Below are 24,828 nucleotides of genomic sequence, written 5' to 3' on the forward strand. Positions count from 1 at the left end.
AAGCAAAACATTACGGTTATTCCAATACACCCTTTATTTATGAAGAAATGTCTCGGGTCTTTCCTACTAGTTTACATCAAGAGAGATTCCGGAACGCCTTTCAGCCCAGCTGGGTTTAGTAGCTTAAGAGAGCACGCTGTTGTTGCAAGTTTCTGAGAGGGAAGTGTTTGTGATCCAGCTGGCACTTTTCCACCCCATTCTTAGGTTACTTGACATCCATGTCGGTTTAAAGTAACATAATTGGCCACCAGGAAGCAAGCATTGCATGTTAAGGGCCGTTCTTACACAGCTGTCAGATACCAATATTCATTGCTGCTAGATCTTTTTAGTACCAAGGCAGTCCTTGAGCTGCAGGACCCCAGAGTGATTTACATAGGCATCAGTTATGCAATCTCTTTCTGAGGGTGCTGAAGTACAGTGAAAAAAGATTTGGTTGGAGTTCTGAGCTAGTTTAAAATGCACTACTGAAATGGCTAACAGAACAAACTCCTCTGAGTATTTTTGGTCATATGAATATTATTGGGATTATATAGATCCAATTCCAGTAGATGGAAGCAAGTTGAAGGTTAATAAATGTAAGTATTGTAGAGTTGTAGGTGCTAATGTACAGGAAAAAAAATGTTGTATACCTTGTCTTACTGACTTATTTGTTGTGATCCTAGCAATAGAGACCATGCTGAGTTAGGTGTGTGTGGTGTCTGTGGATGGGTGTCTGTCTTCCAAGCTCACTGTACTCTAATATCAGTTGCTACTAATACTGAAACTCTTTGATTAATCTTGCAGTATTTGAAATGGTAAGACTGCTGGTACTAACTTATTTAGAAGGACAGGGTCGGGGTTTTTTTTAGCCAGTTGCTAAGTGTAAACCTAATGATTTGAAAATCTGTAATTTGGGGTCTTAGTTACATATATGCTACTATCAGGAAAAAAACTGACAGCAGGAGCAGACTTTTTTCATAAGACTACTGTGTTTTCATCTTGGGACACAAGGCTTACATTACAACTGATAAACATTGGAAATGCTAGTAAACAAGTTTATGTTTCTGCTAGTGAGGAACAACAAGCTGAAAAACATTCTGTTACCTTTTCTTCTTTGATTTAGGGCTTGTGAACTGTAAGGCAAAATATTTATATATATATTACTGTCAAACTGTGTTGCCATAGAAGCTAACTCTGCTGGGCTTAGAAGTTTATTTTCAAAGTGTGTAGTGTGAAATAGCATTCACCAAAATCACTGTCTGACAGTTAATTCCATCTAACACTTAATTTTTCACAATGAGATAGTAGTGTCTGTTTATGGTTACTTAAAGGGGTAAGTAGGATTTGGTTATTTTTTTCCTAATAAAACAGCTTTGCTTAGGTTTTGATAAGAAAAAATGACAAGCTGTGTCACAAGGGATTAACTAAACTGAGTATTGTAGGATGGATTGCTAAAGATCAAGGGGGAGTGGGTCAGAATGTTTGAGGCATTTAGGCTATAGGCAGCATTTTCCCTTGAATTCTGCCAAGTCTTTACCTTTGGTTGTATGTTGAGTGACAAAGCTTTGGGCTGCACTGCTTGCTGTTTACTTTACTGGAGACAACTACAGCTGTTCAGATATGGTTTCAGAGACTAAAACTGGTTTTCCTGAGGTCATTATCATGAGCTGGTCTGTAAGGAAATGTGATATTATTTCAAAGCATTTTCATGTCTAGTTAACAAAGAAACTGTCTTTCAACAGTGAAGATTGAACTGGACAGTGGTAGGAGGTTTTTGTGCTTTACTTGCATTACAAGAGCAAGAATGAGAGAAGAGATATGCTGCAGTGCCTCTAAGAAAGCTTTCCTGTCCACTCTAATGAGGCTAGGATTTATTTCCTCCAAACTTAGGGCAGCACGTCTGCAAGAAGGAGATGTAAGCATCCACATCTTTCTCTATATAAAATCTGAATACTTGAGAGCAACATTGGTGCTGCTGAGACCAGGCTTCTTATTTCTCTTAGTTTTAAAGTTAGGGCAGACAATTGCCCCCAGATTCCACCAGGGGAAATCCCAAAATGATGAGATTAGCTAGCTGTAAGTCTGCAGCATGTGGCTGGTTTAACAAAAATCAATCTAAACCTCTCCCTTTTTTTTTCTTATTAGTTATATCTTTCTAATATTTAAGTTGCCTGATACATAATGGAGGTGGGATTTCTTTCACAGTATTTTCCTCCATGGCCATTTATGGAGATGTCTCTTTACCCAGCTTCCTGTTTTCTTGACATTTGTGGAAATGATGCTTCTGAGCAAAGATGCTCACTTTCTGTTAAATGTAATTCATTGGCAGTTTAATGGAGGAAAGTGCCACATGCATGTGTCTATGAGTGCTTATCAGTGATCTCATAAACCTTCTTTCCAGAGAAAAAGCAGAGTAAACCTCTTCCTGATTTATATTTTTTCATTTCTTCTGTCCCCCTAATGAAATAGAGAAGTCTGCCAGCCTTCAGGTCTTTTTATATTCTAAGGGCATGATTTATGCAATCATACTTTGTGTTTAAGCATCTCATCTGCTTCCACAGTAAATTCAACATGTTGATCAAGTTACAGTAGAACAGGGGCCCCAAAGATGCGAAATATCTGCAAGTCACAACAGCTGGTGGCTGCATAATGGAGGAAGAAAATAGCGAGGCCTTTACTGACAAACAGGCTGCAGGTTGAGATCACAGTATCACAGTATAGCCGAGGTTGGAAGAGACCTCGAGGATCATCGATTCCATGTCCAATCCCCTCTTGAACACCTCCAGGGATGGTGACTCCACCACCTCCCTGTGCAGCACATTCCAATGACGAATGACTTCCTCCAAGAAGAACTTTCTCCTCACCTCAAGCCTAAACTTCCCCTGGCGCAGCTTGAGACTGTGTCCCCTTGTTCTGGTGCTGGTTGCTAGAGAGAAGAGACCAACCCCTTCCTGGCTACAATCACCTTTCAGGTAGTTGTAGAGGGCAATGAGGTCACCCCTGAGCCTCCTCTTCTCCAGGCTAAACAATCCCAGTTCCCTCAGCCTCTCCTCATAGGGCTTGTGTTCAAGGCCTCTCCCCAGCCTTGTTGCCCTTCTCTGGACACGTTCAAGTGTCTTGATGTCCTTCTTAAACTGAGGGGCCCAGAACTGGACACAGTACTCAAGGTGCAGCCTAACCAATGCAGAGTACAGGGGCACAATGACTTCCCTGCTCCTGCTGGCCACACTATTCCTAATGCAGGCCAGGATGCCATTGGCCTTCTTGGCCACCTGGGCACACTGCTGGCTCATGTTTAGGTGGCTGTTGATCAGCACCCCCAGGTCCCTCTCTGTTTGGCAGCTCTCCAGCCACTCTGACCCCAGCCTGTAGCTCTGCATGGGGTTGCCGTGGCCAAAGTGCAGCACTCAGCACTTGGACTTGTTAAATGACATCCCGTTGGATTCCGCCCATCTGTCTAATTGCTCGAGGTCCCTCTGCAGAGCCCTTCTACCCTCTGACTCATGCCTTGTTGGGCACCAAAGAAAATCACCTTTGGGAAACAAATCTTCAGTAAACCAGGTTTTTGCATTTCAGCAAGGAAGACAGGGGAGGATGCAAGTGGAGATTTTGGGATGTATGTTATGTACATGTAGGTCAATGTAAGGTAATTTGAGTTCCCTGGAGTGGGTGTTTATGTAACATATTCCTAGGCAGCTTGTCCAAATGGAGTTCTTCTCCACACATCATTTGAACCCACCTTGGCTGTACCACTTTCTAAACTAAAAATGTTGGGATGGTTTTCTGATAGCCACAGAAGTAAAACTGGTTAGTTTTTGGGTTGAGGTTTTTTTTCTGCTTCCTATTACAGCAGACATTTTCCCATAGCAGCACTCTTGGAGGAATGGAAGATGTGTTGATACATCTATTTTTCCTTCTCCAATACCAGTGATAGAATAGTGAGTTACAACTTACAAAGAAAGCACCAATTCCACAGCTGGCTAGATTTTCCCTTGTTTTGAATAAAAGCACACTAGTCAAGCAATTAATACACTTTGTAGATTTTCCTATCTTTGCATAATATTTACATTCTTATACTTTCAAACACCACTGTTGGGATTATTGCTTTTATGTGCTTGAAACTCAGTAGACTAAGTTTAGCAAGCCAATTGGCCAATGCCACCCCATCTTTTTTTTCCATAATGATGTTTGGGAAGAGCAGGCTGGAGTATTTGCCTTCATGTGCTAATTTACCATCTTCTGAAAAGCTCAGTGAAGCTTTTTTTCTTAACAGAGGAAGAGCAATATAAGCTGACCCTCAACATTCTTATTTCCCAGTAGCCTAGCTAAAACAGCTTTCTGATAAGACTCTGGCTGGGTCAGCTCTACTTTTAGGTTTAAAAGGAGATGGAATAATTCTCCCTAATCTCTTTGTGTCTCTGTTGACAGCACGTTCTGAGCTTCTTCACAAAGAAATACCTAATTGAACGTGTTGGACCTGTTTCAAAGAACACAGTGTTTTCTGTCCTTTCAGATGGGAGATTTATTTTATCTCGGTCAATATTTATCTCTGGAGTCAATGACCCTTCTTTTTAATCTCAGTCTAAGTGGGTAGCCTGTTATAAATCCAGGGCATTTCTTGACTTGTGCCCTGCAGAACATCTGACCTTTCCAAGGCTTTAGCTGGGACAATCACCACACCACACAGATCCCAGTAAGGAGCATTATTTAAACAGTGACTAAACGTGCTGCTGGGGCAGGAGCAGATTCATCCTGGCCTGTGAGTGAGGCATTGTAGCCTTCCTTCATGAAACAGCAACTCCCAACCAGCTAATAGTCCCTCTACTAGCACCGTTCATCTAGATCAGGGATCAGTTAATGTTTGGGGGGTTGTGGGTTTTTTTTCTCTTTTATTAATTAAAAACGAAACAAAACCAAACCCAACCAAACAAAACCCAAAAAACCAAAGAGTTTCAATCTGAACTAACAGCAATGGCAGTCTCTTAGGCTGCTTTAAGACAGTTGTGAACCCATACTTCCTTGACAGGAATCCACTTACTTGTTCCTTAAATACATCACAGTCCTGGTAAACTAGGTTGTATTTCAAACTATTTCATGTTGACTACAGAAGTACTGCAGCTAAACAGGGAACGGTCCCATTCTTTTCCACTGGACTGATGTGTTGTGAGAGTCATAAGAACTTTTCAACATGTTTTTCTCAGTGTTTCTCTTGGTAGAAAAATGTTTTCAAGGCTAGCATTCCACCCCTAAGAGCATCCTCTTCAAGATCATGGATTGTTGCACTTTCTCACCTGAGAGCAGGATTTGGGTATACACTTAGCAGTAATGGCTTGGTCTTAAGTACCACACTACTTAAAGCACTGTGATTTTATGCAAGAAACCATAGCCCCTGCAAAGAGCTGGGTGTGATAACCATCAGTGCTCAGCATTACCTTGTAAATACACATAGTGCTCATCACCATCACACTAGATCGTTTTCCCCATTGCTGGCGTACACTGTTACAATAAACTTCTAGGAGGTTTGTAAGACTTCTAACGTGTTGCTTCTCAGTTTGCTGTCTCTCAAGGGTTGAATGCAATTCAGTTAATTAAATGACAGAGCTTTCTTAGAGACAATTAATTATATTGCTGTGTTTTGTATTTGCAATGGTACCTGTGACAGAGTTACTGTGTTGTGTTCACAGATTCTATTGTCATAGCCTTTTGGGTTGGGCTTGCTGCGTTTGTGACGTTTCTCTTCCTTATTTTACTGTATATGTCCCGCTCTGGATCAACTCCAGTAAAGTAAGTACAACCAGAGATAAAGTAAGTATAGATCAGTGTAATAAAGTAACCTGCATGCAACATTCATTCCCTGCTTCAAATGATCCAGCAATTACAACATTTATAATTGCACACAGAGATGACACTTGTCATGTTGTTATTTCATTTGGGTGTCTCTCAGCCCATGGCTGTTCACTGTATTAATCACCTGGATAAAATTAAATCCATAACTGATGATGTTTGCAGGGGACAGAAAGGGGGGCAACCAAACCACGAGGACAGGCAGAGCAGTTTGGAGTGCTTGGTATGTCGGCAAGCAATGTACATTGTAAGTAATACAATGTGCATTGTAAGTAACACCAGCTATCCAGGTTGCATAGTACAGAAGTAAGAGAATCTGATTTACACACAGAATGGGAAAGTGCCTCTTGTAAACTACACCTGGGAAGGAAGTAGGAATCATGATGATAAATCTCAAATAAGCTTCCAAAGCAAGTAAGAGAAAATGTATTAGTGAGATCAGGAAGGTAACAGTATGTGCCCCATTGCTTACATCATCCCAAGAATCTTGTTCTTGTTCGAATGAACTCTTTAAAAGAAGTTTTAAATAAATTTGGAACAATCAGGAAAGAACTGATTTGAGTTCCAAAAGCATCCTACAATGAGAGAAACCAGCTCTAATTGATTACTTTCTCAGGTAGCAGTGGCTCAAAGATGCTCCTTGTGAACTGTCTGCGTCTTGAAACACCAGTGTCCCATTTAAGAGCCCCATGACAACTATCAAATGCAAAGTACAAACTCAGATGTATCACATATTTTATGTGAGGGTGATGATTCACTAGAACAATTTAGAGCAGAATATTAAAGGAGTTGTGATTAATCCTTCTTTTTTTTTCACCTCATGACTGAACATCTGAAAAACATTGCATCTGTACTCATCCAGAAATTACTGCGAGGGGCTCTTTGTCTATCATTTTCTGGCCTGTTGAGCAGAAGGTTAGGCAAGCTTTTTTCTTGCCTCAAATAAGTGTATGACTCAGTCCCTAAACACTTTTAAGTTCTTGTAAGTTAAATTAACTCAGTGAAATTATTGATTTATAATTGGCTGAAGATCTGGACAAATGTTCCTTGTGTTTGGTTTGTTCGTTCTGCAAATCCTGTCAGGAGTGTGCCAAGACCTTCCTTTGCAAGGATGGCCTATATCTGGACTTCTGTTCTTCAGCATAGTAAGCCCAATGAAACTATAAATACACTTAGAGTATTAATCTGTTGGAAATGTGGTTGTGAAACAACTCAAAATACCTGACAACCATGGATGTGAAGTCATGGTACCAATCAGCTTAGGAGTGAGACAAGGTAGTCAAACTGCTTTATCTGGTGAGTCAGGATCTCCTAGAAGTGGCCTTAGGCCATTTCACTAGTGATTATAAAGTCTGCAGGAGTGATTTTGTCACTGTTACCTGAGTACCTTAATTTAAATTTCAGTAGAGTACTATTCAGTTTTAGGAAGGCAGAGTGGGTCTGAGCTAGCAAGTAGCCTAGTAAGGCACAGTAGCATCTTGAGCTCTGAGCGTGTGCAGCATATCTGGCTCTACAGACAGAGATCCCAGAACCCCGTGTTCATGTCAGCCAGACTGTTGGCTTTATGTCATCCAGCTGGGCTTGCTGAAACAGGAAAATATCCTCCAGTGGCATAGGTGGAATAGCTAATCAGTTCCAGTAGGGTGTTTCTACCTGAAACCTGCAGGACTGAAAGGGAGGCTGCATAAATACTTCACTGTTGGTAGGCATGTTCCAAGTCTCTTTAAAAGGTTATAGACCCTTTCTTGCGAAGATAGCTGTAGTAGATCTACTTGATGGAGTTGCAGCACCTTCTGATGTGTAGAACCCACTTTTTTAATAGGAGTGTGGGTCTAGCACTGCCTGTGATTTTGAACTTTGTCTAAGGACAGGTTTCTGTTTGCAGCTTTCTACATTTGGTTTACCTTGTTTGCTGCTAGGTTGTTTGGGTTTTTTTTGGCAAACATATTTTATGCAAACAAAGATGCATTTGCCCACTGCTCCTCCTAATCTGATCAGGGTGATGAAAATTCAGCTCAGCAGATTAGGCAGAGGTTCAAGACTAGGTCACAAACAAGCAGAGGGAAACAAGTATAATATGGCAGTAAAAAGGAGCACTAATATTGTAATTAACTGGCATCCTAAGGACCTTGGCATGCTCACAAAAGGTAACAACACCAATAGAAAAGGCAACTTGCCCAAATAACCACAAGGCAGAAGGCAAGCTAACAATACAAGAAACACATAGAAATGGACAAAAAATTTACAGGGTAACAGAGGTATATTCCCATTAATTTACTGTCCTAAAAAACTGGCAGGAGAAGTCTTTCTATATGCTTTTCACTTTTGCATAGTATCATCATAGTAGAGGGACTTGCCTTTAAAATATCCGTATTTATCCCTAAAATATGTGCAATTTTGCCCATTAAAAATCTGTTGTGAACAAGGCAGGTCTAGGAGTGTTTTGTGGAGAGCCTGGGATGCATTAATGGAAAGCAGTACTGGATGAGATTTGCTTGGACTTCCCTGTCTTGTAATTCTTCAAGGCTTGAAACATTATGTAAGAAATCAACCAATAGATGATTCTACCGCCCAACCCTCCAAAAACTTGCCCTTTTTGGCTGAATTCCATTTGGTTTTAACTCCCACTCCCAATTACACTTCTTCCAGTTCCATCAATAAAAAAGCAAGATGCCTGATAGTTCTTCCTCTTAACTTGTTCCATCCTGCCTCATCATCTTCGTTGTTTTGTAACCCATCCATTAACCTTGTCATGGTAATCATCTAATTTCTGTATTGAAGTCTCCTGTCTCTTTTCCCTTGATAAGTCTGATACATTGGCCCAACAAGCGCGCATACACGTCACTAGTCAAGGCTGCAGAACCTTTACCTTCACTGTTCCTGTGCTCATCCATCCCTGTCAAGCCCAGGGACATATAGGGCAGCGTGTATTCTGCCAGCTTGCTCAGCTGCCTGGTGAAACAAGCATGCTTTCAACTCTGGCAGTTCCTAAGAGTGTACTTGCTTCAGCTGACTGCTGAGCAACAAACTTTCCCCTTCCCTCTCCCCTCGCATCTGTCTTTATTGTCAGCTGGATCTGTCTGGAGTCCTTGAAGATCACATTTTGGCCTTTTATACACGCAGTGATTATATCTCTTCCACCACTGTGTACACCAAGGTCTTAATATTTTGGCAAGGGGTTGCCATCTGCCACAGTTTGGTCTGCTGATTTTTGCTTGCATATCCTCACAGCAAAAAGTCAGTGTCAAAGTGTCTTCTGAAAAGCAGATGCAACAGCTGGATCTGCTTATGCCACAGCGTAATCCTTAGGCACTGAGAGGTCCTGGACCCAAATCCATGATCTGATTGCACCACACTTTCCCTGCAATACAAAATAATTTGGTGTCAGGTCAGATGAGTAAGTGTGGGAGAGGAGGAGGGTGTTGGTGCTTGCAAGAGGCTGCATCAGGGAATCCATGTCCCAGTCCCTTTTGTCACTGTTACGCTATCCCAAGAGAAGTAAATAAAGAAAAAAGGTTTAGGGCATGGGACCAATTATTTCAAATCTGTTTGCATGCCAAGGCAGTTGATTACCACACTGCTGTAATCAAGAGCCAGTATGAACATTTGTTTCAGCTGTGTTTCTTACCATCCAAAATCAGGCATAAAAATAAGGGTTAGCGGCTGGAGAGAGCTTCCAGCCAAGGCTGGAACTTCATGCAGTGGAAACTGGGGCAGGTAAATTCCTTCCAGGACCTTTCCAAGAGAACACACTGGTTCCCCAAGCATTTCACTAGAGGCTATGTATTCTTGACACATGTGACTGAGACTGTTGTGGACATCCCAAATATACTGGCTATCATTTTCATACCAGACAGTGTGAGGTAGGAAACAATATATAAACATGGCACATAGAGAGCTGGAAGATCTCTATGTCTCATCCCTTGTCCATGTTTCTAGTCGTCACGGTAGCTTCAAAGGGACTCTGGGCTCCTTGATAGCATGAGCCTTGCTGGCTTCAGACAGATTTTGTGCAATAAAAAAAACTGATTCACTGTTCAGATATTTTTTCTCCCTGACTACCACCAACTCCTACCAAACATTTCTGGGGCATATGGAAACGTAGTTTGAGCATACCACTTGCCAGATAGAGATGTTTGAGTTGGCTTGAAAACACTTGTTCTGCAGCCAGCGTTCTTAGTTTGCAGGTGAGATTTTCCCTCATGGACAGACAGATAACCAGTGATTTGGTGAACAGACTGTACAATGTCCACATGCTCTTTCAATTTTTTTTGCTGCATCTAGATCAATTGCAACAGCTGCTTCATTCCTGGAACTGGGGAACTAATTTGGATATTTGACAGCTCAGGGGTTCTAGTCCCTAGGACAGAAAAAAATGTAGCAATATCCTAGGTCTCATGTGAGGGCAAAGAGCTTTCAGAGGCTTGTGGGCTTTTTAAGATTAACTTCAAGATTCATTACTGAACAATATAACCACCATATGTATGTGTCTCATATATAGCTGTATCACCTGTGCATGTTAACTTGTCTTTGTGGAGAGAAAGTCCTTTTTAATACTGTAGTAAGAAGATCCTGATCAGAGATACTTCTCTGACTAAGCAGACTATGCTTCTGTCCTTTAGGGTGGCTGCTCTTGCTTTTCACTTTCTTCAGCTCCCTGATTCCTATTACAGTACACTGTTTCCTGGAATCAAGCTAATTGGTTTCTTGTATAAACTCACTCAGAATATACTCAACTGCAATCTCTACCTACTTTCTCACTAGTGGTGATCCCATATTTTCACACCCAATGGTATGGAAATTCATAGCCAAGATTGGCAAAGAGCCCAGCTTCTCAATGGCATTTAAATCTCACGGCCAGGATGCTCACAGGACCAATTATTTGAGGCCTTTGTGACTTGTCTGAATAGATTACAGCATCATTCCTTGTGTTGGAAGAAGGTGAGGCAGCTAAATCTTTACAGCTAGCTTCCCATACACAGTGTTCCTGGGGATCTATCCCAATTTCTTCCCAATGCAGTTTCTGAACTTAATTTCAAAGAGCAGATAACAAGTCTTGCTATTCTCAAGCCTCTGGTTTCAAGGAATAAAGCTGCATTTCATACCTCCATCATTAGGAGAACTTTGTCTTTTTATGTTGGCAGAACCAGCTCCCTTTCATGGGAGCAGCTGTCAGACTCACAGGAGCAGAGGCTGTGAAATGGTTAGCTATGAGCGGTTAAAGTCTATTGTAAGACTTCAGTCACAAAAGCCCAAATTCCAGTGTCTTCACAGGAAAGTGTTCTTACTTCTGTCATCTAAATAAACAGGCTCCATACCTTTTAGCAGGTATCCTGCCACAGGAGAGAGGCCTGGGATTGGTATCACACTTGGTAGAGTGCAATCAGGTTCCAAGTGAAAGCTAACGGGCTGAGGTTTTGTTAAGCACCAGCCACTGTGTGAATGTACTCGATGCCAGGGACAGAAGTCATTTATAAGCAGCTAATGTTACTCCAGAAATCCCACATGCTGCAGCTCTGCAGTTGAGAGGACACCATTTGCATAGTGTGAAGTCAGGACATTCTCCAAGTTTGGTGCCACCAGGCAAACATCCCTCTAGGTGGGCTGTGCAGCGGAGCACACTGCTCAGGTTCTGGGAAGCCGGCTATCTGTGTAAGAAATAACTTGTCCTCTGTTGCTTATATCAGCTCACTCTCAAGGGACACAAACCAAACCACAGACAACTCATGCATTGCAGGACATTTGTGAGTGCTGCCCACTGAGGGCAATCTCTGCCCAGTCTCCTTCCTGCAGAGGAGAACAAGCTATTGTACATATTAAGTTGGTCAGTATTTCTCATTTCTCTGGAGAGTTAAATCACAGTGCTGTGGCATTGCGTGTTCTCACAGACTGGTAAACTTCTTCAGTAAAATTATGGCCAAACAGGCATTGTATTTAAAAAGTATTATAATTGTTCATTAATGAAGAGTGCCAAAATGTGATCCCTGTGGATAGACAGTGTGATAAATATATGAAATTGTGGAATCAATATCACCTACTCCAGGCTTTCAGAGATCATATCTGTTCCCAGATGTTTATGAACACAGAATATTAACTCTATCTTCCTTCTTTCTCTCTCTCTTTTCCTTCCTTCCTCTCTCTCTCTTTTCCTTCCTTCCTCTCTCTCTCTTTTCCTTCCTTCCTCTCTCTCTTTTCCTTCCTTCCTCTCTCTCTCTTTTCCTTCCTTCCTCTCTCTCTTTTCCTTCCTTCCTCTCTCTCTCTTTTCCTTCCTTCCTCTCTCTCTCTTTTCCTTCCTTCCTTCCTTCCTTCCTTCCTTCCTTCCTTCCTTCCTTCCTTCCTTCCTTCCTTCCTTCCTTCCTTCCTTCCTTCCTTCCTTCCTTCCTTCCTTCCTTCCTTCCTTCCTTCCTTCCTTCCTTCCTTCCTTCCTTCCTTCCTTCCTTCCTTCCTTCCTCCCTCCCTCCCTCCCTCCCTCCCTCCCTCCCTCCCTTCCTCCCTTCCTTCCTTCCTTCCTTCCTTCCTTCCTTCCTTCCTTCCTTCCTTCCTTCCTTCCTTCCTTCCTTCCTTCCTCCCTCCCTCCCTCCCTCCCTCCCTCCCTTCCTTCCTTCCTCCCTTCCTTCCGTCCTTCCTTCCTTCCTTCCTTCCTTCCTTCCCTTTTTTGTGTGCCACAATTCACTGTCTTTAGGAAGAACAGTTTATGAAACATCTGCAGTTCTCAGTGAAAAATATTACTGCCAGGGTTGAGGCTTTACATTTAATATGTTACTACTGTTTGAGTGGGTTCATTCTAACTATCTATACAGTCTGTGCTCTATGACTATTTGCTCCTACTTCTATAACTCGATCTGCATCTTGCATTTGGAGTGACTTCACATTTACTGCCAGGTCACTGATGGAATTGACAAACAGGATCAGGTGCTTATGGAGCCCTGCTAGAAATAGTATCATTCTCCAGATACTGTCTGAGAAACCTAATTAACACACCACCTCTTTAATGGGGCCTGTATATAGTTCTTTTTAAAGAAGGCAGTATGGAATACCAGTCAAACACCTTCCTACATATATGTTTAACTATGTGTATGTAGCTACCTTTATCCTCCAAATTGTGTCTTTCTCTAAAACCATACTGTCTGGAAGTACTTCTTTTTCTGTCCCTTGAAGTGCTTTTTTTAGTTGTGTCTTAGCTTTAACTGTATGTTTTTTTGCCTGGGGCTGAGGTCAGTTGCACCTCCTTATAGTGACCTAGCTTGACCAGTACACCCTCTTTGAGTGCTGGGACACTAGAGCCCTTCCAGCCTCCTCAAACTTACCTGCTCTTCCAGGGATGGTTAATGATTAGCAAGGGATGGCCAGAGTTCTCCAGCAGATTTTAAAATATGGATAGCTAGCTGATACTGAGTTACTTAATGGACTGGGAAGAAAACATCCTGTTTTGGTAAGAGAATTTTTGTCTTGCTTCTGTCAAACAGCAAGAAGAGAGATGTCTTGAATATGCCCGCACCATAGCAAATAAAACCCCAAATCTGATCACCTGTGGTGGGCCTGTTGCTGAGACTTCTGGATCTTGGTTTCTTGACTTACCAGTAAGCAAAATACCTGTTGTGTTAACCTTCTCAGGCACAGATCTTTTAAGTTTCCATTAACAATTAGTCAATATCAATTGGAAGTTACAAAAGTTGTATTTCCCTTCCTTCAAAGTATTGCAGATAATGATTTTCCATTTCATCACATTTTCTTTATCTTGTCTTATAGATATTGGTTGTGAAGTTTGTCTAGCCACTGAAACACTGACTTTTAGTCAAAGATGTCTTCTTCCTCAGCTCTGAAACAATGGCCCCAGGACATTAATGAGACTTTTCAATCTTGCTTTTGGGCTACATTTTTCTTCCCAATGTAATTTTCCTCCCCACCTTTGAAGGCCAAAGGATATAGCAGGAGTTGGAACCTAGTGTTCAATCATATTGAATGGAACTTCCTGCTTCTAGTCTAGGACTCATCTGCTGTTTATTTTTCAGGGATCAAATTTGGGACACTGCTGGGAAGAGAGCTCAGGGAGAAGGCAGGGTGTGCTCCGCTGTTTTCAGACCATTGCTTTCTCCACCTCATCACTAACTTGTTTTTCTGGGAGAACCATGCATCTTTGTACTGCTATTATTTATACACTGGAAATTACCTGCTACTCTAGTCCTACCCACTTCTTTTTAGGTCAGTCCCATTGTTTTGGTCAGGCCCCACCAGGCCTTAGGGCTGTGTTGTGTCTTTTCCCAGCCCCAGTGTTTGGAAGTGTCTCCCAAATATCACACATGCTTCTTATTCCCAGTGACATCTCTTCACAATCACATGAAGCTCTTTACCCTCTTCTCTTTCCCAGGAGCAGCCATGGCAGTTCTCTTCACTCTTGGTAGACAGCAAGCCATAGCAATGTCTCTAGTTTCCTCTTTAAAAATCCAGCTAAAGAATGAAGCTTGAGGGCGGGACTGAAGTTTCCTTCTTGAGGGGGAAAGGAGGAGTCACTACAGATCAGTCACAGCTTACACTTTTGCTGTTGGTCATTCCCTACTTCCAGGCAAGGATGAGTCTCATGCTAGGTAAAGAGGTCTGAAGTCCAAGGGTCTCTCATGCTGGATTCAATGTCTTTTGTGCTAGAAGAACCTTCTTCTATATTTTTTAAAACTTTGGTAATGCACTTCCTTATGAACCTGCTGCTCACTTCCAGACAGATCTCCTTGATAACTGGACTTCTTTTTTTTTTCCCCTCTCCACACATTACAGACAAGTGATTGTAGGGAAGCAGACAGAAGAAAGCAGTTCCAGCGCTGAACAGCCTCACTGTGGGGATCTCAGTAGCTCATACTCAGTTGTGGTTGCTTCTGAAACACCTCCCTCCCTCTTGGATGAAACTGACACGCATGGAAGGACCTGAGCCTGAGTTAACAGTGGAACACATTGAGCAAAACCAGCAGTACAGTTCTCCTAACTGCAGAGAAAAGCTCAGTGCTGTGACTGCCTATTAAGCACTGCTACTGCATACCTGAGTTAGTTCAGGAGAAGAAAAATGTCTTTCAACAAAGGACAAACCTGAAAAATCCTGGATGCATTAGAGGAAGTCCTAACAGCCACATTTGAGCAACGTTGCTGGAGCTGCATGATCAACGTTTTAGATCCTGATGACTGTAAAGTTTATCCTTGTTTTTTTAAAGCAAGGGTTCAGACTCAAACTCTTCTCCCAGTTACATGGTGTGGTGCTGGTTGAGTGGTTCTCAGTAAGACCCACTTGGCTGACAGCAATTTACTCCTCTGGCAGTAACACCCTGGGTCCTGTAAAGAATTCTGCCTTGCTCACCTGAATTCACACCGAGTCCTGTTACCCTCAGGGGTGCAGCATCAGTTTTCAGCGGGTTGTCTTGCTGTAAAAGCAGGCACCTCGCTGATGTCACTGAACAGGCAGCATAACCAGTATGGTTTATGTATGAGGAGAGGCACAAGTCATCTCTTTCTGGCTCTGTCCTCAGGCCACACTCACCAGCTGTATCTCAGTAACACCTTCACTTGGTCGTCATAGGACAAAATGAGCAACAAAGTCAAGTGTACCATCACCAATAAAACCTTGCTTTTAGATAGGTTACAATTTGCTTCACTAATTTAAAGCTCAGCAGTTCCCTCAAGGGTGGAATATTAATTTTTATTTACTTTTTCCATGGGAAAAAGAAATAAATTGAGTTACTTAAAATTTATTAAAACACTGTTTACCCAGAACAGCCTTTAAGAAGCTAATGGCAGCACTAATTATCTCAAGTGAGTGTTTGGTTGAATAAAGTCATTAGCTTTATCTACTGCAAGGAAATAGTTTTACTACTAATAACCAATTAGTTTGGGTTCCATTTGGTAATGGTAGATGGAAAAGAGATTGTTAATATTACACAATCTTGAAATTGTTTCTGCCAGTTACTAGACATCAGTAAAAAGAGAGGTGCATTTGCCATGCTTAATTGAAAGGAAAATACTGGCAAACCCAGCATGAGTTTGCCTCTTGAATTTCTGCATGAGTTGCCTTGCTTTCAGCCGGGGCTGAGAAACGCTTTAACAGAAGCTACAGCCCTCTGTGAGGGTCACAGCAGCTTTTCAGTGAGGTGGAGAGAGTAAGTGCAGCTCAGCTGGAAGGGCCGCTTTGCACTCCTGCCCCTTTCTGTGGCCTCTGCTCCCTCCACCTCTTCTCACCCTTGGAGCTCCACCAAACTGAGGCAGAACGAGGTGAAGGTCCATGTGAGAGAGTAAGAACTCCAGTAAGCACAATGCTGGGACTGCAGAGTTGAGCTGAGGAAAGCAGTGAGGGCTGGACCAGATGTAAGATTGCACAGCTAATTGCTGGGCTGAGGACAACAGAAGATTCACTTGAAACTTGAGAAGCTTAGAAATGCCATGCCCCCAAGCAGGCAGCACATGAAGCACTGCCAGAGCCACCTTCTGCTGTGTGCAGGGAGTGTGGGCTATGATGCTACCAGAGAGTGGGTGGGTTGGGCTGTGTTAAAAAAGTCTGAAACACTAGAGACAGACCAAACCACCAGGCATATGTTTGCGTTGTGGGGTGGTTTTTTAAATCTTCAGATTTTTTAATCTGAGAGAAACACTTCTGCAGTTTGCTTTTTGAGCAAACTGACTACTACTAGTGCTGCACTTGGAAACTTGTCAAGGCATAAAGTCTGTTGAGTCAGACTAAGTCATGGGCAGATGGAGAAAACAAAGAAAGGCTGCAGGAATTGAAGGTGACCATGAAGAGCAATATATCAGAGAACCAAACATTTCCATGAGTCAGCTCACGTCAACAAGGGCCTTCCTCTCTCCTCATACTTCTACCTTTTGCTGAAGCTGAGGTAGTTCTCACAGGAGACATGAATCAACTTCTCTGCTGGTACCAGCTCTCCTGCTGCAAACTGGGAGTTAAAGCTAACCCCACTGCAGTCACACGGTGTCATCAAAGACAGTCTGAAGAGAACTTGACCATCTAGGCCCATTGTCCTCCTCAAGGGCAAGCAACTGCACTTCAATCATTCTTGAGACATCCCTCCACCCTAAGCTAGAACATCTCTCCTGCAACAGTTCTTCACCACCTGCCAGCACAATCTGCTCCAGTATCCTCCTCCATGACTCACGACAGACTCATATCACTGCTTTTCAAGAACCTCTTCTTTACAAATGGATTCCAGAGGGACTTCTGAAAGATGTGGACATTCCCATTTGTAACAACAGATGTTCTTTCATTAGTTGAGCTGGAACACACCTCACAGTATATAACACCTGAAAAGCTACTTTTTTTTTCTCTCCCCATTCAAATTGCCTGGAAATGGAAGGCACACTGTATGAAGCATATAAACAGTAATAAATTATATGCTAAATGCAAGCCAATCTTACAGCACCCAACTTAGGAGGAGGGCAGTGGGGGGAGACAGAAATGCCCACATGACATTTCAATACCTACCTATTTCAAGGCCCTTTCCACTGGGAGCACTTTATTTCCCATTCCTTCAGAGTACTCCGTTAACTCCTGTGTGGTCTGCAGCTTTCATGGATGATTGACAAGCTGCACCCACCAGTCAGGAAAGTGTGCCCTGAATCAGCTCATGGTGCTGGTACAAAGACATAGTTGACTTGTGTTGCCCCAAACCACCCCTCACACAAAAGTCACATTGTCCTGCCCTGTTACTTGTGCTGTGTGAAGTCCTCCTGCTCATGTGTCAGGTGTCCTGCTCTGAGCACTGGCACCCAGCAGCACATTGCTGAGTTCCTTGCAACTCCTGAGGACCCTCACCTGCAACTCAAATTGTACATGTTCTGTACACCAGGCACAACAGGAAGCAAAATGGTCTTCTGGGCTGTTGACTTCACTGAGGTTTTGTGAATTTTGATTAAAAGGCCAGTCCTGGCTGTGACTTCTGTGAGGGCAGCCTGGGCCATTGGGCCCGCTGCAGAGCCCTCTGGAGGTTCATCCACACGGTTCTCATCACAGGGACATCAAAGTGAGCAACTTGTGTCAAACTGCAGAAACTCCCTTGGTTTACAATGTAGGCTCATGTCTGAGCAAGTTCTCCACTTCAAATGCTCCCCACAATTTATTTTAATGAAGATTAATTGCTTAAAATAATCTCTCCACCTATATAATTTATTGGGCATTTAAAACATGCTGGCAGCAGTTCACAAGCACAAATCATTCAACTACTAAGCATCTATGGCTTTTAACTACACTTATTATTTCCAGGAGGAGTTCATAATAATCTTTTAATGGCTGAATTGTTAAAATACACTGAAGTTCAGAGGTGCTGAGAGATAAGCACATGAGCTGTGTGTCTTTTGCATGAACAGGCTAGTAGCTTTAAATTGTCAGTTAGAATAGAACAGAATAGAATTAACCAGGTTGGAAGAGACTTTTGAGATCATCGAGTCCAGCCTATCACCCAACACTATCTAATCAACCAAACCATGGCACCGAGCACCCCATCCAGTCTCCTCTTAAACACCTCCAGTGATGGTGACTCCACCACCTCCCTGGGCAGCACATTCCAATGCAAATCTCTCTTTCTATGAAGAACTTCTTCCTAACATCCAGCCTAAACCTCCCCTGGTGCAGCTTGAGACTGTGTCCTCTTGTTCTGGTGCTGCTTGCCTGGGAGAAGAGACCAACCCCCACCTGGCTACAACCTCCCTTCACGTAGTTGTAGACAGCAATAAACCGATCTCCCCTGAGCCTCCTCTTCTCCAGGCTAAGCAACCCCAGCTCCCTCAGCCTCTCCTCATAGGGCTTGTGCTCCAAACCCCTCCCCAGCTTTGTTGTCCTTCTGTTACTTGCATTCATTTTTTTTTCATACCTAGTGTCCTCAATTCTCTTGAGCAAATCGTACCATAACCCACTCTTAGATGTGCTCAGTCCCTCATGAAAGCTGAAACAAAAAATCTTCCCTGGGTCATGAGTAGTTTCCAGTTAGATGAGATGGAAACACATATTTTGTGTTGGAACTCCTTTGGTTTCATTTTGACTTTTCACCACACCCACACCCCCCTTTTTTTTTATTTAAGCAAAACACATGGCTTTTTTTCATTGTAAAGATTTCCTGATGTCAGAGCTTCATATTTACATCACACAAAATTCAGGGTTCAATGGATTTGCAGCTTTTTCAAGAGATATTTGTTACTGGTCGATGGTAGGCTGAACATGAGCCTTCAGTGTGCCCAGGCAGCCAAGAGGGCCAATGGCATCCTGGCCTGGATCAGGAACAGTGTGGCCAGCAGGAGCAGGGAGGTCATTCTGTCCCTGCACACTGCACTGGTTAGGCCACACCTCGAGTCCTGTGTCCAGTTCTGGGCCCCTCAGTTTAGGAAGGAGGTTGACTTGCTGGAGCATGTCCAGAGAGGGGCAACAAAGTTGGTGAGGGGTTTGGAACACAAGCCCTATGAGGAGAGGCTGAGGGAGCTGGGGTTGCTTAGCCTGGAGAAGAGGAGACTCAGGGGTGACCCTATTGCTCTCTACAACTACCTGAAGGGAGGTTGTAGACAGGCGGATGTTGGTGTCTTCTCCCAGGCAGCCAGTACCAGAACAAGAGGACACAGTCTCAGGCTGCGCCAGTGGAGGTTCAGGCTGGATGTTAGGAAGAAGTTCTATACAGAGAGAGTGATTGCCCTTTGGAATGGGCTGCCCAGGGAGGTGGTGGGATCACCATCATTGGAGGTGTTCAGGAGGAGACTTGATGGGGTGCTTGGTGCCATGGGTTAGTTGTTTAGGTGGGCTGGATTGGTTGATGGGCTGGACACGATGATCTTGAAGGTCTCTTCCAACCTGGTCTATTCTATTCTATGGAAGTCTTGATACAGGCATTATGGCTTCTTTAAGACAAGACTATTTCTCTGCAGAAGCAATCCTCCTTATTTGCATCTCATGTTTTATTTACAAAACAAACACAAACAAATTAAATAAACATCAGAAGGAGTGTGCAGTGCTGGTTTCCTCCCTGTGCAGCATTTGTACAAAGTACCTAGGCACAGCACATATTCATGATTCAATCAGTTTAATAAATCCTGGTTTACATTTCAAAAGGCTCCAATTCAGGCTCTGCCTGTTTGCATATTTGGCACGGTGCATCAAACTGCCCTGGAGGCTACATTCAAGAAATATTTACCAGATTTCACAGAGAATTCCCAATAAAACCCATGTATTATCAACCAGCAGCATGTCATTTGGGTTTTAGTCCCATCTCTCATCTTTTCAGAGCGGAAGCAAGATGGGCCTTTGTTGTGAGTCCCAGGAGCAGCAATGGTCAGGGCTTTTTATAATGAAAAAAACACCCCCAAATCAAACAGGAATGAGAAGACAACCAGACCAGCTCCAATATAAATGCCTTCAAAAGCCTTTCAACTTTACAACAAGCAGAATCCCAGACCATCATGTTTCCAGTCTTTGGTCTTCTATTCATACTGGCTTTGGCATCATGTATCATGAAAGAGACTCAGTCCTTCAAGAAATAGTATAAATCAGGGTGGCTAAACCTCTGGCTACTTGTTTTTTTGCACTGATGCCACATTGTGGTGAAGTCCCAGCCTTGATTCCCCATCTTATATTGGGGAGAGGATGGATTTTAACTACACAGTGACTACAGTCCAGCGGCAATGCACTAAATCAGTCCTTTTGGTTCTTCCTGAAGTTAAAAACCCCTGTAATAAAAATGATATAAATAATACCGTGTCCCACACTGTTTGAGAAAAGGGAAATGATAGCTTTAATGTTCCACTGAGAGATGATGAATACAATTTCCCCCCTGTGAGTTTGCACTCAGTAATAAGACATCGATCCTTGCAACAAAACAAGTTAAATTTGTGCGGAGAACAGTTCAGGAGGGTTCCATAGCTCAAAGCGACGGTGGCAGAGCACAAAACATTAAAGATTAAGTGTCAGTTCATTGAATTAATGCCCCAATGTAGCCAAGTAAAGGGGTTTGCAGAGAGGCAGAATCATTTCTTCTCTTTCTTGATGAGTTTCCAAGTCATCATCATCATCATTCAAATTATTATCTGTACTGCTGCAGATCAATTTGACATGGGTTATTAACATATCTGGCTCCTGTGCTCCAAGCCATATGTCCCCAATGTAAACAGAAGTCAGGAACACACAAGCAGCTGTGGAAGAAGAATTAGAGAACAATCAGAAGAGAGATTCTTCTATTTCCACATAGTAATACAAAATCAAACCACTTTACTTCCAGATCTATCTTTTAAAACAGCTTCCTAACTGTTTCCCTAGATGGAAAATCTGTGGGGTTGTGGCCCATGTAAACCCAATGGTTCTCCTCACACTAAAGAAAGAAAATGGTTTCTTGTTAGCTCAGCCTTCTGACCACTTTAAATCTGACCTGTGGCTCTCGCTTTCAAATGATAACACTGAACAGCATATGGATCAGAGCCCATACCCACGTGGACTCATTCACAGTATCACAGTATAACTAAGGTTGGAAGAGACCTCGAGGATCATCGAGTCCAACCTATCAACACAGACCTCATGACAAGTGCCATGTCCAATCTCCTCTTGAATGCCTCCTTGCAGACTATTTTTCTCCTTGGAGTTATTCCTCCCTGAACTCCCTTTTTACCCTAGAAAGGAAAGTTTCTCTGAGGCAATATGACCGTCATACTATCAGAAACTCCTACAATGTGACCCTATTCTGTGCTACCAACCCCTGTGCCCATCACACTAAAGGCACAGCTTTTACTTTGGGAAGTTATGAGCACCAACAGACATGGGCAAACTTCAGAGTGTTTTGATGAATTAAAAGCCACAAGCACAGAACTACCTGCTTTCTACCATTAACACCTTGTAATGTGAGTGAAAAAATGAGTTACCTTTCTTGTTTGCATCCTCTTCTGTCATTGCTGACAGACACAATGTTTTCACAAGTCCATGAAAATTGTTGCTGGTCAGACCCTGAGCATCCATTAGTTGAAGCATAATTGAACTGAACAAACAGAGGTCTTGGATGAGTCCAGCCATCCCACCGCTGGCCTCACAGATCTGGGTGTAAAACTTGAAGATGTTGTTTCTCAGTATCACATCCCTGAGTACCTCCTGCACTGCCACTGCATGTGGCAAGATGCAGTTCTGCAGCCACCGCAGAGTTAATGAAACATTCTGCACATTGAGGCTGTGCTCAACCATGGACCTTATTAGCCATTTGGTTACCATGTGTGTGGATGCACAGGTAAGACTGACTGTTTCACCTGCAACGTCAGCAGACTGGAGGGGCTCCCCTTCATGTTTGGTAGGCAGCACTGGGAAAACAGGCTCCCAGTAGGTAAATATGGAAGTCAGGTGATCTCTGCATTTCTCCAGCTCAGAGACTTCGAGCTCTGCAGCAATGTTGTCTTCGCTTTCTGCCTCCTTCTTTTTCCGATGATGGTATGCACGAAAGAACACTTGAGATTTCTTCTTTTCTTTAATGTTTTCTGCAAGAAGAAAAACACCACCAAAACAAACATCAGATAGTCCAAAGGGTTTTCTGGGTACAAAATTATGCAAGAAAGGCGGCATCTGGTGTTGTTTCAGCTGCTTGAAAGGGTAAGTTCTGGCCTCATTTAGCAAGCTAATTGAGCCTATGCAATTCAGAGCAAATTTGCTACAGGCTGCTCTCCGTGACTCACAGACAGAAACGTTCTCCTGAACTGGATCTCCTAACCTTGAGGTGAGCAACAAAGCCACTCGGGCCCTGGCCCACAGCCCAGCGAAGCCAAGGCAGTTTTCAGAGGTCCACAAAATGCAGTGTTTCCAGTAAGCCTACATTATTTGCACACCACCACATGAGAAATATTCAAGCTCCCATCCTGTGGGCCAACAAAAGAGCAGCACAGGCCTGCTTGTGGAAGGAGACAGCAGCACAGCTACGCCGCTTCGGAAGGGCACAGGCTGATGCAGTGAGGCCTGCATCTCTCTGGCACAGCTGTATCCATGCTGACAGCTGCCTAAACATGAGCCAGCAGTGTGCCCAGGTGGCCAAGAAGGCCAATGGCATCCTGGCCTGCATCAGGAATAGTGTGGCCAGCAGGAGCAGGGAGGTCATTGTGCCCCTGTACTCTCTATTGGTTAGGCCACACCTTGAGTCCTGTGTCCAGTTCTAAGCCCCTCAGTTTAAGAAGGACATTGAGACACTTGAAGGTGTCCAGAGAAGGGCAACAAGGCTGGGGAGAGGCCTTGAGCACAGCCCTATGAAGAGAGGCTGAGGGAGCTGGGATTGTTTAGCCTGGAGAAGGGGAGGCTCAGGGGTGACCTCATTGCTCTCTACAACTACATGAAGGGTGGTTGTAGCCAGGAAGGGGTTGGTCTCTTCTCTCTAGCAACCAGCACCAGAACAAGAGGACACAGTCTCAAGCTGCACCAGGGGAAGTTTAGGCTTGAGATGAGGAGAAAGTTCTTCATGGAGGGAGTCATTGGTCATTGCAATGTGCTGCCCAGGGAGGTGGTGGAATCACCATCCCTGGAGGTGTTCAAGAGGGGACTGGACATGGCACTTGGTGCCATGGTTTAGTAATCATGAGGTCTGTGGTGACAGGTTGGACTCTATGATCTTTGAGGTCGCTTCCAAGCTTGGTGATAATGTGTCTGGCTGGCCAAATGTGAATTTTCCACACCCCAAAGGGAAGAGACTGGCAGCTGAACTGTGTGAGGCAGAGCTGCCCTCTCTTAGATGCTGCCTGTGACAAGGGGAGCAGCAAAGCTCCCAAAGACCAACAGCCCTTTGCCACCACTATACCACACAGCATTTTACAGCAGTCTGCTTTGGAGGAGCTGCTGAGAAAATAATCACAAATTGCAATTATGTTGCACTTTGCAGCTTAAATGAACTAAATGCAATTCAGCCTCTCTCTCTGGGGACTGTGAGGGATGGGGCTGACTCTTGGAATGCAACCTCAGAAACAAAATGCAAGAGAAAGATTCCTTTTTGTAACTGCTTTATAGCTCCTGAGCCTTGGGCCAATAGATAGTTTAAAACCATATATACAGTAAGTTACAGTTGTCACTACAATAAATCTCTAAGACTAAAAAGGGTGTGGAGAAAACTTCAGAAAACTTAAAGCTTTTATAGTATCCTTTAAATCCTTCAATAATTAAACTGATACAAAACCTTTACAGAAACCTATAAAAGTTTTAATATGCACCAAGCCCAGCTGCTGTATTGGCAGGAAACCAGGGGTGTTTAACACCTCCCACTACAAAGCTCCTTCTACATTTTATTCACAGAGATAAAAAGAGAGAGGTCATGCAAGTCCAAATGTATTTTGCTTCCTTCCAACTCTGATGACAATAATCAAACCCAGCCATTTCATTTTTCACTTGCTTTACTGCTGATTTTCACTCCCATCTCACTTCCAGTTCCCCAATCCACACTCAGAATGGTTTGAATCTTTGAGTGGAGAAAGCCTCCAACCACTGTTCTTGTGGTGGGTGGAAGGGCAAGGCCAAGAAGCCTCCTCCCTTCCCCCTTGTAAAGTAAAAGGGAAAAAAAAAATTGAAGGGAAAAGAAAAAAAACTCGCAAGCTGAATTAGCAAAGCAGTGGAGCTATATTTACAAAGCGATGTAGGGTTTGCAGGGAGATATTTACAAATTTACAATATCTACAATATATACAAAGATATACAACAGAGTAACACAGAAATGAGAGTGAACCCCTCTCGGCAGAGAGGGGGGTTCCCCACCTCCTCTTTCCCCTCTTTCCCCCCTTTCCCCAGATTAGGTTAGAAGAGAGAGAGAGTGAAAGAAAGAAGTTAAAAGCAGTTTTGTGTTAATTGGAAAGGAGTTAATACAGGCCTTATCAGTTTTTTTCTCAAGGCCGGAGCCTTGGCAGAAAGCCCAGCACAGGGACAGAGAGCAGCCGCACCGTAGAAAGGCGGAAGCAAGACTGACTGAGAAGTGCTGGAAATGTCCACTTCACTCCCACTTCAGAAGGTGCTTCCTCCCACTCGTCCAATGAAATTAGTTT

At 43.3% G+C, this 24,828-nt stretch overlaps 1 protein-coding gene and 1 long non-coding RNA gene across 6 annotated transcripts in view; one reads left to right on the forward strand and one right to left on the reverse strand.

The window, feature by feature from the left end:
- Positions 1-54: 54 nt before the first annotated feature.
- Positions 55-18,327, forward strand: LOC137444144 (uncharacterized). Of its 2 annotated transcripts, XR_010988091.1 has the most exons (4): positions 55-575; positions 5,664-5,763; positions 13,290-13,403; positions 14,593-18,327. It is a non-coding gene; the product is annotated as an uncharacterized lncRNA (long non-coding RNA). The 2 variants fall into 2 exon arrangements; XR_010988090.1 differs by lacking the exon at positions 13,290-13,403 and having other exon boundaries at positions 14,593-18,326.
- Positions 18,328-19,725: 1,398 nt separating this feature from the next.
- URB1 (URB1 ribosome biogenesis homolog) overlaps positions 19,726-24,828 on the reverse strand; it is a 64,550-nt gene continuing 59,447 nt past the window's right edge. For all 4 annotated transcript variants that reach the window (XM_068144495.1, XM_068144497.1, XM_068144496.1 and 1 more), the window contains 2 exons: positions 21,700-22,299; positions 19,726-20,979 (listed from right to left, as the gene is read on the reverse strand). In XM_068144495.1, coding sequence (XP_068000596.1) covers positions 20,768-20,979; positions 21,700-22,299 — 812 coding nt within the window. In that variant the 3' untranslated portion in view covers positions 19,726-20,767. The remainder of the gene's footprint in view (positions 20,980-21,699; positions 22,300-24,828) is intronic.

The sequence above is a fragment of the Melanerpes formicivorus genome, unplaced genomic scaffold (assembly GCF_026170545.1).
Source record: "Melanerpes formicivorus ecotype bairdi unplaced genomic scaffold, bMelFor1.0.p_v2 SCAF_11, whole genome shotgun sequence".
NCBI classification, from domain to species: domain Eukaryota; kingdom Metazoa; phylum Chordata; class Aves; order Piciformes; family Picidae; genus Melanerpes; species Melanerpes formicivorus.